The sequence below is a fragment of the Stegostoma tigrinum genome, chromosome 2 (assembly GCF_030684315.1).
Source record: "Stegostoma tigrinum isolate sSteTig4 chromosome 2, sSteTig4.hap1, whole genome shotgun sequence".
NCBI classification, from domain to species: domain Eukaryota; kingdom Metazoa; phylum Chordata; class Chondrichthyes; order Orectolobiformes; family Stegostomatidae; genus Stegostoma; species Stegostoma tigrinum.
The window spans coordinates 93,862,744-93,881,566 of NC_081355.1; the positions used below are offsets into that span (position 1 = coordinate 93,862,744).

Below are 18,823 nucleotides of genomic sequence, written 5' to 3' on the forward strand. Positions count from 1 at the left end.
TAAATACCATCGAACAGAGTACTGTTGATGATTCTTTTGATCCATGAGGCCAATGACTGGAAGGGGCCTGATAGGGTACTAATTGACTGGATTGAATTATTCCTGCTTTTGATGGATAGGATACTTTTTTGATCACTTTTCTTCACTGCTGGTAACAGATAACTGCTCTGAATATCTTGGCTGAGAGGCAATTGTGATATGTAGGTCTTGCAGCACCTTCAGCCTTTGGCCAGTGCTTTCTGAAGAAAGACCAGTGGACCTGTAATGTTAGCTCTGTTTTCTGTCCACAGATGCTGCCAGACCTGTTGAGTTTTCCTAGTAATTTCTGTTTTTGTTTGTGGTCAGTGCTTGTGATTTTTGCTATCTGAAAATGGAAGTGGAATTGGCCACTTTTTGAGGACACATGGTTGAACCAAATTGGCAGGAGAAAGCATTTATGATGATGGGATCTTTGGGAGAGTTCTGGGTTGAATCATTGATTACCCTAGCAGTCATGATCACGTGTTAAAATAATGGGAATGTTTACAGTGTCTCATCCAGTTATTTGCTTGATTCTCAACTGCCATTCTTAGCTGGATATTGTCGAGCTATGAATCATTTTCTTCGGTTTATTGATTATGACACTACTTATTTCAGTTTATAACATGATTCTTTTGTGTTTGGCATGCAGATAACTGTTGTAGCTTCACTACATTGGTATCTTATCTGAGAGGGTGATTGATATTGCTCCCATCTTTCCTATTTCCATTCCCAGCTTGATAATCATAGAACAATGGAATGGTTACAGCAGAGTAGATGGCCCTTAGACCTGCCATGCCTGCTTTCTGTCTGAAGGAACAATCCACCTTCTGCCACTTCCCTGCCTTCTCTTTGTAGCTCTACATATTTTTTCATTTTCAGGTAACCAGTTATGTTGAGTGCCTTGACTTCCAGGCAGTGTATTCCAGACCTCAACCGCTCAGTGTGTAAAAATGATTTTTTCCCTCATGTCAGATTCTCTTGCTTGCCATTTGTTTCAAATCTGTGCCCACTAGTTCTCAATTATTTTTACCAACAGGAAAAGGTTCTCTCAACCTGTTCTGTCAAAACCCTCCATTATTTTGAATACTTCTATTAAATCACCTTTCAACTATTACTTCTTCAAAAAGAGCAATTCCAGTTATTCCCCTGCAGCTGAAGTTTGTCATGACTGAAATCATGAATCATTTCTGCACACTTGCTGATGCCTTCAGATCTATCCTAAAATGTGATGCTCAGAACTGAATGCAAAACTACATTTGAGGCCAATCTAATGTTTGCAGCTTTAACATAACTTTGCTACTTTCGTCCCCCCATCTAATATTTCCAGAATGGCATATGTGCCAATAATTGTTCCTTCAATCCGCTGTGCAACTTACAATAATTTATGCCTACATACACCCATGTCCTTCTACTCTTGGCACCTCTTTAGAATTATACCCTTTAGTTTAAATTGTCCTACAATTTCTTCCTTGCAAAATGGATCCTTAACATGAATCTGTATTAAATCTCATTTTTCACTGTCTGTCCATTCTCCTAGCCTGTCAATGAGCTTTTGATGATCTGCTCTATCATCCTCACAGTTCACAATACCTGCAAGTTTTGTATCATCTGCAAATTTTGAAACTGTGCTCCATACACTAATGAATTTGTCATTAATATGCATCAGGAGAATTAGGGGTCCTAAAATCCACCGCTTGGTGCTCCAACATAAACTTACCTATGATCCAAAACATCCTTAACCATTCCATTTCCTGTCTCTCCCAACTAGGGCAGCATGCCAAGCTGTTTGAAAAGAGCTATTGCAAAGTCAACTGTTTTGATCCAATAGCTGCACCAAAGGCTTTGCCAATGTTTCTACATTTTGCAGTGATTATTTACAAGAGTTAAATGTCAACTTGGTGCAGTTCTAATACTCTTATCCCTCAGGCAGATGTTTACAAGTTCAAAATTGTATCAGAAACTTATCATACCAGAAACTAAAGCACATAATCTAGGCTGGCACTTCAGTGCAGTACTGAAATAATACAACATTCTTGAAAATGCAACTTTCTGTATGATGTCACACCAAGACCCTCTCATATCCGATTTTGATCCCACTGGACAAAAACAAAAGATTTTCTAGGTTTCGGGGACAACATTTATCCAGTGATCCAAGAAAGCAACAACAGATTATTTGTGTGGAGCTGGAGGGACACAGCAGGTCAGGGAGCATCAAAGGAGTAGGAAAGCTGATATTTCGGGTCAGGACTATTTCTGAGGAAGGATCATGACCCGAAAAGTCAAATTTCCTGCTCCTCTGATGCTGCCTGGCCTGCTGTATTCCTCCAGCTCCACATTGTGTTATGTCTGATTCCAGCATCAGCAGGTCTTACCATCTCAAACAGATTATCTGGTCAGTTGTTTCTATTTGTTTTCTTTGTGCATTGACTGCCACGTTTGATTCCAAAGTAATGTTACTTTATTTTCAGTTAAGCTATGTGGCATTTCCTGAAGTAAGCCTTTATTTCCCCGCCAGTGGTTTCCTTAGCCATGTTACGTCATCAATCATGTACTCTTAAACCCAGAATCACATGAACAAGAGCAATATGAGAGGCTCACTCAGCAGGCATCAGTGAACCAGTTGAGTCAAAGCAACAATCCAGTAATTTTCATTGATGTCATCATAGAATCACAGAATCATTGAATCCCTACAGTGTTGGGAACAGGTCCTTCAGGTTATCAGGTCAGTAAGTTATGAAACTGAACTCATCTTGTTGGGATTTATTTTATTCTTTTATGGGTGGTGTTTATTATTTATTACATATTCCTAATTGTCCTTCAGATTGTGGTGGTGAGTCACATTCTTGAGTCACTGCAGTCCACATGGGCCACCCACAGGGCTGATAGCCAGGGAGTTCTAGGAATTTGACTCAGTGACCATGCTGTATAAGGAGGTATTGGCATAGTGATGCTGTCAGTGAATCCAAGTCAAAATGCTCTGACAAAATGGGTTCAACTCCCACTTATGTCCAATGTTGAAATTAATGAAGGATGATTATATTTTCCAAGAACGTCCTTGACCTTAGCTTGAGCACTGACTTGCAACTTCTTCATGGTTATCAGAGTTTCTTTTTGTCCTTGCAGAATAAAGGTATTTCTTAAGGCATTGTATTCCTGGGCTTTTTTACATCATCAGCAATTTCATATTCTGCCAATGTCAGCATTTTTCCTTGCAATGTTTCCTCTTCTTTCCTTGAATTCCTTTGTTTTCCTTGTTTCTGTTGATCACTTAATGAAGCATAAATGTGTTTGATTTTGTGTGTATTATTTCAGGCAATTCTGAAAATATCTGGATGCACATTGATGCTGCCTATGCTGGAAGTGCTTTTATCTGTCCAGAGTTCAGACCTCTTTTAAATGGAGTGGAGGTAAGGGTGACAGTTCTTAATGCAGTATTCTAACTCAACCCAAATCATGACTCATAACAATAGTAAGGCAAGTATTTTTAGAAAAGATAATATTTGCTGATGTTACTTACATCTCTACTAGTTCATAAATGGACTAAACTGGATTGAATATGTTATGCATCCAAATTAAGGTGATTGATTGATTGATTATTGTCACATGTACCGAGACCTCGTGAAAAGTGTTGTTTTGCATGCTATGCAGGCAGTTCGTTCCATTCAAAGTGCATCAGGTTAGCAGAACAGAGTGCAGAATACAATGTTAAAGCTGCAGAGAAGGTGCAAAGGGAGAGATCAAAATTAACATTTAGTGCATATTGAAGTGAGCAATGTAAATCATGTGCACAGAACGGACATTAGTTAGTCAGTAGAGATGGGAGAGGAACGGGTCTAAAAGTAACTAAATAACTCAAAACTATTACTTACAGGGCTTTAATTATAGTCTAAATATTACTGTTGGAGATATTAAAAGAAAATGCTGAATTGATTCATGTGCTGTTTCTCCATCAGCTGGTTTGACAGAGGCAGTGGATAGAGTAGAGAATGGCTCTGAAAGTTTGTTTGCAATAATTTCTGTTACCTGATCAGACAAGGGGGAAATAAAAACCAATAGGATATGTTGAAAGTAAATGTTTAATCTGACGATCAAGCTTAAATAGATTCCTATTTTTGAGTTCACAAACAATTACCTTCACAGATAGCTGTAGAAAATGATATCAATTGTACCTAAGATGGTGCTGTGGGTGGCAACTTATCAACTTTTTACTGTACACATTTGAGTACATCTGACAATAAATCTAATTCAATTCAATTCATTCAATTCAGTTCAATTTGATCAGGAAATGTTCCTTTGATTCGCATGTCACTCTCATCCACGCTACAAGAGACACATCTAAGATACCCATTCACCTATCAACCTGCAAGTTAGGGTTCATAAGTACCAGGCAAGATAGTTTCTCTCACTTTGTATTTTTTGCTAAGTTCTTCTTTTTCATCAGAAGGTAAGAGCCCATGTGATCCAAGAAAATTTTTTAATTGGATATAGATTTAGCTGAGTGGCAGGAAGCAGAGGATGATTTTCAAGGGGTATTTTTGTGACTGGAAAGCAGTGTCCATTTGGGCTTCTGCAGAGTTCACTGTTGGTGCCCTTGCTGTTCATGGTATATAAATGATTTAGACTTGAATGTAGGAAGGTTGATCTGTAAGTTTCAGTAATCAGTACAATGTGGTCTCCTCTACAATGGAGAAATGAAGTATAGACTGGGTGACCGCTTCACAGAACATCTAAATTCTGCTTGCAGAAAAGACCCTGAGCTACCTGTTGTCCGCCACTTTAATACACCACCCTGCTTCCTGGCCAACGTCTCTGTCTCTGGCTTGCTGCATGTTTTGATGAAGCCCAGCGCAAGCTGGAAGAACAACACCTGATTTTCCGCCCTGGGAAACCGACAGCCCTCCGGACTGAACATCAGGTTCAATAATTTTAGAGCCTAAACTCTCCCATGTCCCAGCCCCCTACCCCACATTCCAGGCCTTGTTACCACAGAGCCTGCAATTACATACTCGTCACTAATAGCCCCTATTAACCCTCCCAGCCTGATTGTTACCAACTCTTTGTCTGTCCAACTGCAGTGGCCTCTCTTTAGGCTCTATCCTTTTGTTTGTTCGCTACCCCTTCCCCTCATTTCCTTGGAGCATAGGAGACAAAAGTGGGACGTGATTGAAATGTATAAAACTAAAGGGCATAGGCAGCAAGAGACTTTCCCCTTGGCGGTGAGGTCAATGATCGGGGGCATAGATTTGAAGAAAGGGGCAGGAGGTTCAGAGCAGATGGTTGGAAAACAATTTTCGCCCAAAGGGTGATGGGAATCTGGAACTCATCCAGTACAGGCAGAAATCCTCACAATATTTTTGCAAAAGTTAGATGCGCACCTGTGGTGCTGAGGCAAACAAGGCTATGGACCAATTACTGGAAAACAGGATTAGAATAGATAGGTGATTGTTTTTGGCTGACGCTAAAGGGCCTTTCTCTGTAGACCTCTATGACAACACACACCAGAGCCCTAGGTTGTTTTATGCAGCCTGGTGTCTCTGACATAATGACAGTCATGTAAATAATCACAATGCATTTGGCCTCATGACTCTGACATCAGTCTAAAATAAGAATGTGAAGAGTGAGATCTTAGACATTACATGTATCTGAGAACCTACTATGTACATATTGTAAATAAAAGAGTGTCACAGTACATAAGGATTCGAAGAGCTTTATTTAGGGAAATGGACAAAGCATTCTCAGGAACAATGAGTGTGCACACACCCAGATCCTGAGATACTCCAGGCGGTATCTGAATGTGCATGTAGCAACATTAGGTTAAAGCATAGGATAAATCATATGAACATTAAATACACAAAATAGGGGCAGGAGAAGATCATTCATCACGCAATCCTGTTTCACCATTCAAAATGTTCCCGGCTGATCTGATAACTCCATTTTCCTGCCAACCATGATAATCTTTTGCATCCTAGCCCCAACCTTCACTATCAAGAATTTATCCATATTTACCTTAAAAATATTCAAAGGCTCTTCTTCCATCACATTTTGAGGAAGAGAATTTCAAAGACTTACAGACCTCTGTGAGAGAAAAAAAAATTCTCTTCATTGTTGTCTTAAATGGATGACACCTTATTTTTTGAAACAGTGACCTTTAATTCTAGAATCTCTCATAAGTTAGGTTGCATGGGATCCAGGGAAAGCTAGTTAATTGGATTCAAAACTGGCTCGATAGTAGGAAGCAGAGGATGATGTTTGAAGGTTGTTTCTCAGACTGGAAGCCTGTGACTAGTAGTGTACCGCAGGTGTCGGTACTGGGACGTTTGTTATTTGTCATTTACAGAAATGAACTGAATGTGAATGTGCAAGGCATTATTAGTAAGTTTGCGGATGATACAAAATTAGGAGGTATCATTGATAATAAAGAAGGTTATCAAAAATTACAAAGGGATTTTGACCAGATGGGGAAGTGGGCTCAGGATTGGCAAATGCAATTCACTATGGATAAGTGTAAGGTGTAGCACTTTGGAAAGTCAAACCAAAGCAGGAATTATACTGTGAATGGTCAGGCCCTGAGGAGTGTTGTGGAACAGAGGGATTAAGGAGTACATGTGCATAGTTCGTTGAAAGTGGGGTCACAGGTGGGCAAGGTGGTGAAGAAGGCATTTAGCACGCTGGCCTTCATTGACCAAAGCATTGAGTATAGGAGTTGGGATGTTATGTTACAGTTGTATAAATCATTGGTGAGGTATTGTGTATTGGAGTATTGTGTATAGTTTTGGTCACCATGTTATAGGAAAGACATAGTTAAACTGGAAAGTGTACAAAGACGATTTACAAGGATGTTGCTAAGACGAGTTGGCCTGAGTTATAGGGAGAGGTTGACCAGGACAGGACTTTATTCCTGAGAACATAGGAGAATGAGGGGTGACCTCATTGAGGTGTATATAATCATAAGGGGCATAGATAGGATGAATGTATATAATCTGTATCCCAGGGACTAAGAATTGAAAACTAGGGGGCATAGGTTTAAGGTGGGCAGTAACCGCTTTAAGAAGGACCTGAGGGACAACTTCTTCACACAGAGAGAGGTGCATATATGGAATTGGCTGCCAGAGAAGGTTGTTTAGGCAGGTACAATAGCAAGATTTTAAAAAAATTTAGAGAAGTGTTTAGAGGGCTATGGATCTAATGTGGGCAATTGGAAACTAGTTGAGTGGGCACTACAGTCAGCGTGGACCAATTTGGGCTGAAAGGCCAGCTTCCATGCTGTTTTACTCGATTATGACTCTCAGAAGAAGGAACATCTTTTCCACATTGGCCCTGTCAAGACTTCTCAGGAACCGATATGTTTAAATCAAGTCACCGTTTAATCTTCTAAACAAGCCTAGCCTGTACATTTTATCAGACAACGCACTCATTCCAGTATTATAATGGTAAACAATCTCTGAAATGCTTCCAATGTATTTATATTCTTCTTTAAGAATTCCTAATATATAAAACTCCTGCTCTGAAGGTTCTGTTTGAAATGGGCGGAGGTTCTTTCTCCAGCAATACCCACTGAAAATTTGTGTTTTGCTGCCTGCCCATGAGTTTGTCAAGAGATGATTCTGGAGCAGTATTTTGAACATGCCTGACTCTTTCTTCCACAGTAAAATGGCAAGCTCCTGTTGGTAGCTGCCATTGATGCTGTCACATGGTCTATTACAGACTGCTGTTCTGACATTTACTTCTACAGTCATAGATTAGCGTCTTCTGAAGTTATCTTGAACAACTTTGACTGTGTTTACCATGAGTTTTATGGATCTGCAGAAGGCTTTTGATCTAATCCCACAAAAGAGATTAGCATGTAAAATTGGAGTGCACGGTATTTTATTGACATGGATAAAGAACTGGCTGGCAGGCAGGAAACAAAATGTAGGAATAAACTTTTTGCCGGTGACAGGCAGCAACTAGTGAGTTAGCGCAGGGATCAGTGCTTGGACACCAGCTAACCACAATATATATTAATGATTTAGGCAGGGAACTAAAGTAATATCTCCAAGTTTGCAGATGACACAAAGCTGAGTGGGATAATGAATGGTGAGAATGATGCAGAGATATTTCAGTGTAATTTGGAGAGGTTGAGTGAGTTGGCAAATGCATGGCAGATGAAGTATAAGGTGGATAAATGTGAGATTATCCACTTTGGTATAAAAAAAGAAAGATTATTATCTGACTGGCAATAGATTGGGAAAGGTGGAGGTGCCGCAAGGCTTGAGTATTGTTGTACACCAGTTGCTGAAGCCAAATATGTAACTGTAGCCGGCAGTGGAGGAGGCAGATGGTATATTGGCTTTCATAATAAGAGGATTTGAGTGCAAGAGCAGGAAAGCCTTACTGCATTTGTTTAGGGCCTTAGTGAGACCATGCCTGGAGCACTGTTTGCAGTTTTCATCACCTTATCTGAAGAGAGATGTTCTGGCTGTGGAGGGAGTGTATCAAAGGATTACTGGGATGGCATGACTGAAGTACGAAGAGAGACTAGATTAGTTAGGATTATATTCAACTGGAGTTCAACAGAATGAGGAAGAATCTAATTGAAACCTATAAAATTCAGAACTAGACTTGATAAATGCAAAAGGCAATTCGCAATGACCAGGGAGTACAGAACCTGGGGTCACAGACTAAGGATACAGAGTAGACCATTTAACACCGAGATAAGGAGAAGCTTCTTCACCCACAGAGTCGGGAACCTGTGGAGTTCTTTGCGATAGAAAGCAGTTGAGGCCTAAGCTTTGAACGGTTTCAAGAAGGACTTAGATGTAAACCTTTGGGCTAAAGTTACCAAAGGGTACGTGGAGAAAGCAGAACAGGGTACTGAGTTGGATGATCAGCCATGATTATATTAAGTTGTGGACCAGGTTCTAAGGGCTGAATTGCTGACTCCTGCTCCTGTTTTCTATGTTTCTATAAGATAATGGATTTGCAAACTCTGTCCTGCTTAGACAACACTCTCTGTTTATAAACAGGTATCTGAATTGCCAGGTGCCACTGCGTGTCAGGTTCCCTTTGCAATCTCTGCTGAACATATGTCTGATGTTGGGCAGCCAAAACCCTTAGTTCTCCCTCACCCAGGCTAAGTCACTGTTCCCACACACTCCTATATAATTCACCAAGGGTCTGCTGTGGTCTGCCAGTGTTGCACAGCTTTATTCTATTCCTCAGTTTTAGAAATGAAAATGCAAAATGATAATAGATGCAATACACTGCTAAATTATATATAGTCTTCAAATTGTAAGAGCACAGAAGGAAGCCATTCAGTGCATTACATCCATGTCAGCTGTCTGTAGATTAATCTAGTCAATGTCATCACTTGATTCTATCCCTGTAAAGTTGCAAGTTTATTTCCCCGGGTACCTATCTAGTTTTGTTTCAAAATGTCTCATCACCTTTGCTTCTAACAATCATATCGATGGTGAGTTCCAGATCATTACCATAAGACTGGTACTGCTGGATGTGTAAAAAAACGTTGTCACATCCTTCCTATATTTTACCTAAAACCACAAATTTGTTTCCTTTAGATCTGATTGTAATAATGGTATAAGTTATTTGTTATCTACCACCCTTTATACATTTCTATTAGATCTCCCTTCAACTTCCTTTGCTACAAAGGAGGACAGTTCTGGCTTCTCCTGTAGCTAAAATCCCTTATTTCTCAACCTGCTCCGAATCTGCTCCATCAACCTATTAGTCAAGAAAATAGCATATTCTAAGGTATCATCTCTACAATAAATATTGTTTATATTGCATAACTTCCTTTCAGTAAATCTGGAATATGACAAATGCTTTATGATTAATCTACTGGGTAATGAACAGTATTCCATATTACTGAACAATCAAGAGGCCAAACAATTCTAAACTACAAGAAAAATAATTAAATAGTAAATGGATTAAATCTATGGTATAAAAGCCGAATGATGTCTTTTAGTTACTGCAGAAAGGAATAAGCATTGTGTCTTGCATCTAACTGTGGAGCAAATATCTATTGGATTTACAACCCGAAAGACTTTAATTGTCTTTTGCCGTTTAGCATGTACATTATAAAACAGATTTTATAGTCTAGCATCAAATTACACATTGAGGCTAAGCACAAAGGTCTGTGGACCCTGGGATTTTCTGTCCATTAATATTAAAAATCGATCCCAGCATATCAATATACAAATCAAATTGTTTTTGCATGGTAATTAAAAACCAAGAGTGATTTTCTTACCAAAAATTCAGCATGTCATAAAGACAATGTACATAAAATTGATGTTGTTCACAGAACATTGCAATTTATGATTGATTGGGAATAAAAATACAGTTTAAATTCAAATTTAATCAAAGCAAACAATATTCTTTTAAAATGAAGAACCTGAATTGGAAGCAACATTGCTAAGCTTAAGTAAGAGTAGTTGTAAAGGAATGAAGGCAGAGCTGGTTGGAGTGGGCTGGAGAAAGATGGTTAAGGACAGTGGCAGATGTTTAAGAAAGTATTTCTTGCTCAGCAAAGATGTTTCAGAGGGAGGGTGAGATTCTTGGAAGCAGGTAAGCCAATCCCGGTTCACCAGACAAGTTAAGAACAGCAGAAATTGTTTGGAGAAACATAGCAGATTCAGCTGTATCTGTGAATACAAAGCAGAGCCAACTGCACTGAAAACATTAATTCTGCTTTCTCCCAGCAGATATTGCCAGAGTTTGTCCCAGAATTTCCAGTTTTAGTTACAGATCTCTAGCATCTGCAATTCTTTGTTTTATTTCAACCATAAGACCGTAAAGAACAGGAGCACAATGAAGCCATTCAGCCCATTGAATCTACTCCACCATTTTATCATGGCTAATATGTTTTCTCAGCCCCATTCTCCTGCCTCATAAACTTTGATCCCCTTATCAATCAAGAATCAATCAGAAGTTTAAAAAAAAAGATGGTCAAAATCAGAAGAATTTGATTATCAGTTACCCGCAAGCTGTGAAAATGAGAAGCTGCATACTCTCACGGTCTGTGAATTTACATGTAAATATTTCTTATAATGTTACTGATTGGTGACTGCCCCTTAGCTCCAAACAGACTTCTTTTCTGCATCTTCTGTAGTTAGATCCCTGGCTGTTTCTGTGACCAGTCTTAATATATTTTCAACTACCAAAGCAAACATTCTATTTTATTAACTTTGCAGTTCTGTTTCAACTGTGTGCAACAGCCTGTTAAGAGTTGTGAATTCATTGCATGTTACGTTCACTTAACCAGAATATCAGCAATTGCATCACTATTAAAACAAGTTAGCTGTATCTAGCAATTCTCATCAACTCATCATGAGCCTTTCCTCTGCTCCCATACTGCATCATTGGACCTTATTTCTGTGAATAATATTTTACAATTTTATTTGTTTTATCAGTTTTCAGATTCTTTCAATTTTAATCCTCACAAGTGGCTTTTGGTGAACTTTGATTGCTCAACCATGTGGTAAGTTGCCGATGAAGTCTACTATTTTTTAATTCCATGCATTGTATTTTAACATAAATTCCAGACGATGTACCTTTAAAACAGTTAAATGCCATCACAGCGTGATATTCTACTGTTAAATAAGCCCAACTCCCTTTCACTAATCAATATCCTTATTATTTATTGTTATTGTAGTTAATGCATATTTGTTCAATAAGTATAGAGCCCAGACTATTTGTATGTCTGAGATCTTATACCAGAGTAAATAGTGTTGTTCATAAACTTCAAAATATCTGTCTCAACAAGAACTCTCTTCACAGTGTATTTAACATTGACGGAGGCATACAGATCAACCTAGGATACACCTCAACAGGAACAAAAACAAAGTAGTTGGAAAAGCTCAGCAGGCCTGGCAGCATCTGTGGAAGAGAAAACAGAGTTAATGTTTTGGGTCTGGTGACCCATCCTCAGAACAGATACACCTCATCAGATCCTGGGGATTTATCCAGCTTTATTCATTTCAAGAAGTTCAACACCTCATATTCTGTTGTGTGGACACTTTACGAGATATCACTGCTTATGTCTCCAGGTTCTCTGGCTTCCATATCCTTCTCCACTGTAAACACTGAAGAAAATACTCATTTAGTATCTCACTCATTTCCTGCAGTTTCAAACATATATGGCCTTGTTGATCTTTAAGGAACCCTATTCTCTCTGAGTTACTCTTTTGCCTTTAAATGTATTTATAGAATCTCTTTGGATTCTCCTTAACCCTATTTTGCCCCCTTTTTGTCTTCCTGATTTCCCTCTTGAACATACTCCTACTGTCCTTTTACACCTCTTGGCATTCATTCATTCCCAGCTGTCAATACCTGCCAATTTTTGCTTGACCAGAGCCTCAATTTTGCTAGGCATCCAACATTCATTCAATATTCCAACAGGGATATATTGTTTCTGGATTCTTGTTATCTCATTTCTGAAGGCCTCCCATTTTCCAACCATTCCTTTACCTGCAACAAGCTGCCACTAGTCACCGTTTGAAAGTTCCTGTCTAACACTGACAAAATTGGCCTTGCTCCAATTTAGAACTTTAACCTTTAGATCGGGTCTATCCTTTTTCACAACAACTTTAAAACCAGTAGAATTATGATTTTTGGCCCCGAAGTGCTCCCCTGCTGATACCATCTGCCCTGCCTTATTTTCCAAGAGAAGGTCTAATTTTGCTCCTTCTCTCATCGTTTCGGCTACATACTGAATGAGAAAATTTTCTTGTACACACATAACAGATTCCTCACCATCCAAGCCCTTAACACAATAGCAGTCCCAGTTTATGTATGGAAAGTTAAAATCCCCTACCATTACAAACCTATAACTCTTACAGATGTCTGAGATCACCTTACATATTTGCTTCTCAATTTCCTGCTGACTACTGGGGGTGCTGTAGTACAAGCCCAATAAGGTGGTCATTCCTTTCGTATTTCTCAGTTCCACCCAAATAACGTCACTGGATAAGCCCCAGGAATATCCTCCTCAACTACAGCCTTAATGTTATTCCTAACCAAAAACACCATTCCCCCTCCTGTCTTGCCCCCTTTCTATCCTCTCTCTTGGTGTTTATACCCTGGAACATTAAGCTGCCAGTTCTGCCCTTCCCTGAGCCGTGTTTCTGTAATTGATACGATATGTGCTCTGAGTACCTCTGCCTTACCTGTCAGGCCTCTTGCATTGAAATAAATGCAGTTTAATTTATCAATCTTAGCTCATTCTCTGTCTTGCTGTTGCCTACTTTGACTATTTGACTTTCTCCTCTTCTCAACTGTATCAGTCTCAGACTTATCCCTTTTGTCGCTATCTCTCTGGGTTCTGTCCCCATCCATCCCCCATCACCCCGTCCTCTCCCCTCCCCCACCTCATCCTTACTAATTTCAAGCATCCCGAGTATTGGTCCCTTCCAAATCAGGTGGTTAGAAGTTATTGTGATTATACAGTCTGAGGTAAGTTCAGAAGAAGGGTTGAGTTGAGGGGAAAGTGATGGGGGAGCATCGGTGCCCTTGAATGCTGGTCTCCAGGTAAGTTTTATTTGTTGTTCATTATTTTCACCATTGAAAAATGATTTGTTAGATTTTTACTATTGTTATCATGGATTTGGGCATAACTGGCTAAGCCATCTTTATTGCCCATCCATAATTGCCCAGAGGGAAGGTAAGAGTCAAACATATTGTAGTGGGTCTGGACCAGGAAAAGATGCAGATTGCTTTTGCTAAACATTCTTAGTGAACTAAACGTTTTCTTACAACAATCGACATGATTGCTATGAGCCTTTTTGTTCAGTGCACATCAATGCAGACCAAATTCTTTGTAAGTTCAAGTAGACATGGTCATGATTTTGGATTTTTGCACTGGATTTTTTCAGTTTTAATGTCACTGGATTCTCAATAAATGGATCCCGTGGCCCCTACCGATGATACAGTGTCATTATTTAAAGTGCAAACTTTAAACAGAATGCAATTAATATTCCCTGTGGAATGTAGAAACAGTTCCCAATAATCAATCAATCATTGGCAATGAAGTATCATTTTTCTGACAGGCCTGCTATAGTTATGAATTTGTACTCCAAGTGCTAGTTTCACCTGATATCATCTGGTGATAATGATTGTTGTAATTTCCTAGTTGTCTTTCATCTCTTGATCATAAAGTGCCTTTCAAAAGTCTTCTAAATCTACTTTAATAATGACAAACATGTCCTAATCAATGACTGTAGGTTTATTTATTCTTTTCCTATGTAAATACTTGTAGAAACTCTTACTATTCATTTGTATATTACTAGCCAGCTTTAGCTCATACTTTGTTCTATCCATGGCCTCCATGATCTTTTACAAAATTATACAGTGTATAATCTGTATAAAGACAATTATAAGGTGTTGATATTACAATAGTATGTATTCAGCTTTGTAAAAGTTTCATCCTGCGCATCCTGGTGTTGACTTTTTTTAAAATATGCTTGAGTTTGCTCTTCCCAGGCAGTTACTGTTTTCTCACCATTCTTTCTAATTTGATGCCTTTCCTACATGCAAGGAATTTTAAAGTTCTTCAAATATATACAGATAAAAAAGAGCTGCATGATTCATAACACAAGTTAACACAGGCCTAACTAACAAAGTGGTGTATGCATCACATTTGGTACAATATACAGCTAAGTCAATCAGTTCATGAAAAAATTTGTCACTTCTAGGGTGAAGAAAAGATCAGACCTAATTGGAGCTTTTAAAATGGATCCCCTTTACCTAAAACACGATCATCAGGACTCTGGTATTTTTTGGATTACCGTTTACTATATTATTTCGGAATTATGGAGTTAATGGAGCAAATTGTTAACTTTTGTCTGAATGTACCTCGTATCAATATAACGGTGAATCAATCCAAACTGTGCATAACTGTCAAGCTTCAAGGTATAATTATATAGATAATTTTGTTAGAATAAATACCTTGTCCATAATAGCAGTGTTTTGAGAAAGTACAGGGTCATTAAGAATTGTTTGTTTCTTCTTAATAACAACAAGCATAGTAAGAATTTGCATTTATTTAAAAGAGATGGAAATATAGGTGGGAAAAATTAAAAATGTGAAAACTGGTAGAGTGAAGACAATGGCTTTGACCTTCGCAGTGTTTAATTGGATGACATTTCAGCTCATCCAGAACATTTTTATCCACTTAGCAGATGTGGGCATCACTGGGCAAGCAATTATTGCCCGTCCCTACTTGCATTTAAGAAGGTGGTGGTGAGCTGCCTTCTAGAACCACTACAGTCCATATACAGTAGGTAGACTCGCAACAATGTTAGGGAAGGAATTCCAGGATTTTGATCCAGCGACGCTAAGTCAGAATGGTGAGTAGCTTGGAGGGGAACTTGCAGGTGTGCTGGTTGCATTTATCTACTCCCTTTGCCCTTCTAGTTGGAATTGGTTGTGCATTTGGAAGACGCTGTCTGAGGGTTTTTGGTGAATTTCTGCAGTGCATCTTAAACATGGTACACACTGCTGCTGCTGAATGTTGGGGGTAGAGTGACTGAATGTTTGTGGAGGACCTCAGACGTGTAGTCTAATAACAGGGAGGCAATTGAGGTTTGAATGTTAATAAAGGTGAGGTAAAGCTGGGTATTGTCAACACAATTTTGAATCTCCTGTTATCGCTTTGGTTATCTGAAATGCAGCATGTAAATGAGAAAGAAGAATTTCAGGCATTACGTTGTGCAAGTGGGAAGAACACCCAATGCAGGAGCCATCCTGGCTATGATCAAATTGGTTGAAGAAATGCTGGCTAACATCACTGTACCTACAATCTAATCAAGCACAGGCTAATGATTTGTCAACATGGGCTCAGATGCCACCATGGAGTCACACATCGTACAAAAGTAGTTGTTGGATGCTGGTGTTCTCAGCTCCAGGGCTACAATTCACCTCCCTTCATCCAGGCGTAGGAACACAAACCTGCTGTGCAGGTGTGAGGCAACAATTGCTCTCCAACCAACCCAGTTTGTGGTCATAATACCAGTTTCCCACAGGCCTAAACGTACAATCATACGCCCTATGATCTGTTACTCAACAGCACCATCTTCCCACACACCCCAACCCCCACCCCAACTAAAACTTTCGACTCTCCCTCCACCTGTTTAGTATAACCTACAATACTTGCTGACACTCCGCCAGTGAGCAGTGAAAAGGGGCAGAAGGATGGAAGAGAAGGGCGACAGCAAGAGGAGAGGAGAGGACATATGGAAGGGTTGGGAGGAAATAACTTAACAGGGATTGGTATCCTGTCACCAATTCACCTTTTATTTGCATGTGAAGAGTCCTTGACACTAATGTGGCTCCCTCGGAGCCAGTTCTCAGAGTGAACAGAACCTCTGATAATCCTGTTTATATCTATCTGATTGGACCAGGTCAACAGCTCCAAACAGAATTCATATTCTATGAGATCCACCTGGCTGACATCATTACAATCAGTACAGGATGGAAGAAGAGAGAGAAAAGAGGAGAAGGAGTATTGAAGGCAGAATAGGATGGGGAGAGTGGGAGGTGAGGAAAGGCAGGAAGGTAGAGGAGAGAGGTAGAGGAAGCAGAAGAGCAGTGGAAGAGAACAGTGAGAAGGACAGGGGTCTGGAGGAGCAAGACCAGAAGGCATAGGGAAAAAGAGTAGGAATGAGAGTGGGGTAGAAACATAAAAGATAGGAACAGGAGGAGACCATTTGGCCCTTCAAGTCTGCTCTGCCATTCATCACAATCATGGCTCAGTAGCCTGATCCTGCCTTCTCTCCATAACCATTGATCCCGTTCACTCCAAGTGCTATATCTGGCCACCCCTTGAATACATTCAATGTTTTGGCATCAACATCTTCCTGTGGTAATGAATTCCTCAGGCTCACCACTCTTTGTGTAAAGAGATCTCTCCTCATCTCCGTCCTCAATCATCGACCCAGGATCCTCAGATTGTGACAACTGGTTTTGAGCACAACCACCATCAGGTCAGCAGAGGGCGATGATGACACTGGTTGGTGGTTGGAGTGAAGATTTGCATTGGTGCAGTCAACACAACCAAACAGGGGTTTGAGGAGGAAAAGTTGTCAAGGGACACTTAGAGCCCAAATACTACTACAGTGTTTCTCTCCCTCCCTCCCCCTCTAACCAACAAATAAAAGCCACTGTGAAGACCACTAGTAGCAGCAGCAGAGTGACAATAAACCCACCGGAGCTCAGGGCACATTGTAGCTGTGAGGAAAAAGCTGAAGTGATGTCACGGGGATGCTGTGACCTGATTTGCTGGTAGGAAATATGCATTAAATTTGAAAAAGAACACGGAAATAAAGTATCAATAAATTTAATTAATTCAATAAGTTAATTAACTAAGTAGAAATGGCTCGACAAGTGATGTGTTGGTAGCTGTATGACGTGGGAGCTGGCTGATCCCATTGAGAATGGCAGTGACCACATCTGCAGCAAGTGTTGGTTGCTCAAGGAACTTCAGCTCAGATTTGATGAGCTGGAATCTGAGCTTCAAACACTGCAACACATCTGGGACGGGAAGAAGTACCTGGACGTTTTGTCACAGGAGACAGTCACACCCAGTCGATTAAGTACTTCAAATTTGGTCAGTAGCTAAGAACTGCAGGGGGTGACTGTAAGTGAAGCAGGTAGAGGGAACCTGCAGTCAGGAACAGAGGAGCCTCAGCTCTTGACCTTGCCCAACAGGTATGAAGTACTTGCTCCCTGTGTGGATGAGGAAAAGGGCTGCAGGGAGGATGAACCAACTGATAACTGCACATGGCTCAGGAGGCCATTCAAGATGGGGGAGCAAAAAGACAAGTGGTAGTTGTAGGAGATTTTATAGTCAGGGGAATAGAGAGTATCCTTTGTAAGCAGGATCAAGAGGCCCTCATGGTGTGTTGCCTGCCCGGTGCCAGGCTAAGGGACACCTCTGAACGGCTTGAAAAGATATTGGAGTGGGTTGGGGAAGATCCAGTCGTTATGGTCCACGTCAGAACAAACAACATAGGCAACACTAGAAAAGAGGACCTATTCAGGGAATTATCAGGAGCTAGGAACAAAAGTAAGGAGCAGGTTCTTGAGGGTTATAATCTGCAGATTTACTGCTTGAGCCATGTGCAAATTGGCATAGGGATGTAAAAATAAGGGAAGTAAACACGTGGCTGAAGGAATGGTGTGGGAAAGAGGGGAGCACTAGCATCAGTATTGGAATAGAAGAGATCTGTACCGCTCGGCCGGTCTCCAACTGAACCAAGCTGGGACCAATGTTTCAGTGAAAAGGGTAAATAGGCTGGTCAACAGGACTTTAAACTAGAAAGTGGGGGAGAAGGGAAGGGTAAACATCCCCCAGTGGGGAACAAAGCAATAGGCTAACATCTGTAGGGATATATTCCACCGTATATAAAAAATATGACAGGAAAAGAGAATTCAGGAGAGGTTATTAACATGTGCAGCACAGACACAAATAGGACAGAGTGTTTGGAAAGGGATAGGAATCAAATTTCAAGCACACTGGATAAATGAGTGACAATGAGAAGAGGAGTGGTTAGTAAAGGACTGAAGGTGTTATATCTGATGCACACAGTATAAGGAATAAGGTAAATGAGCTTGTGGTGCAGATCAGAATTGGCAGATATGACATGGTGGGCATCACAGAGACATAGTTAGAAGGGGATCAGGATTGGGAGCTGAATATCCAAGGATATACATCTTATCAAAAAGATAGGCAGCTGGGAAGAGGGGGTGACATTGCTTTGTTCGTAAGAAATGAAATTAAATCAATAGTAAGAAACAAAGTAGGGTCAGA

The 18,823-nt window shown here is 40.1% G+C and overlaps 1 protein-coding gene across 10 annotated transcripts in view; it reads left to right on the forward strand.

Annotated features, from left to right (window-relative positions):
- The window catches only part of ddc (dopa decarboxylase), a 156,755-nt gene that overhangs the window by 110,788 nt on the left and 27,144 nt on the right, over positions 1-18,823 (forward strand). For all 10 annotated transcript variants that reach the window (XR_007250065.2, XM_048557365.2, XM_048557390.2 and 7 more), the window contains 3 exons: positions 3,334-3,428; positions 11,430-11,497; positions 14,709-14,785. Coding sequence is in view for 9 of the 10 variants with exons in the window: in XM_048557365.2 (XP_048413322.1) it covers positions 3,334-3,428; positions 11,430-11,497; positions 14,709-14,785 (240 nt within the window). In the remaining variant the exon portion in view is untranslated. The remainder of the gene's footprint in view (positions 1-3,333; positions 3,429-11,429; positions 11,498-14,708; positions 14,786-18,823) is intronic.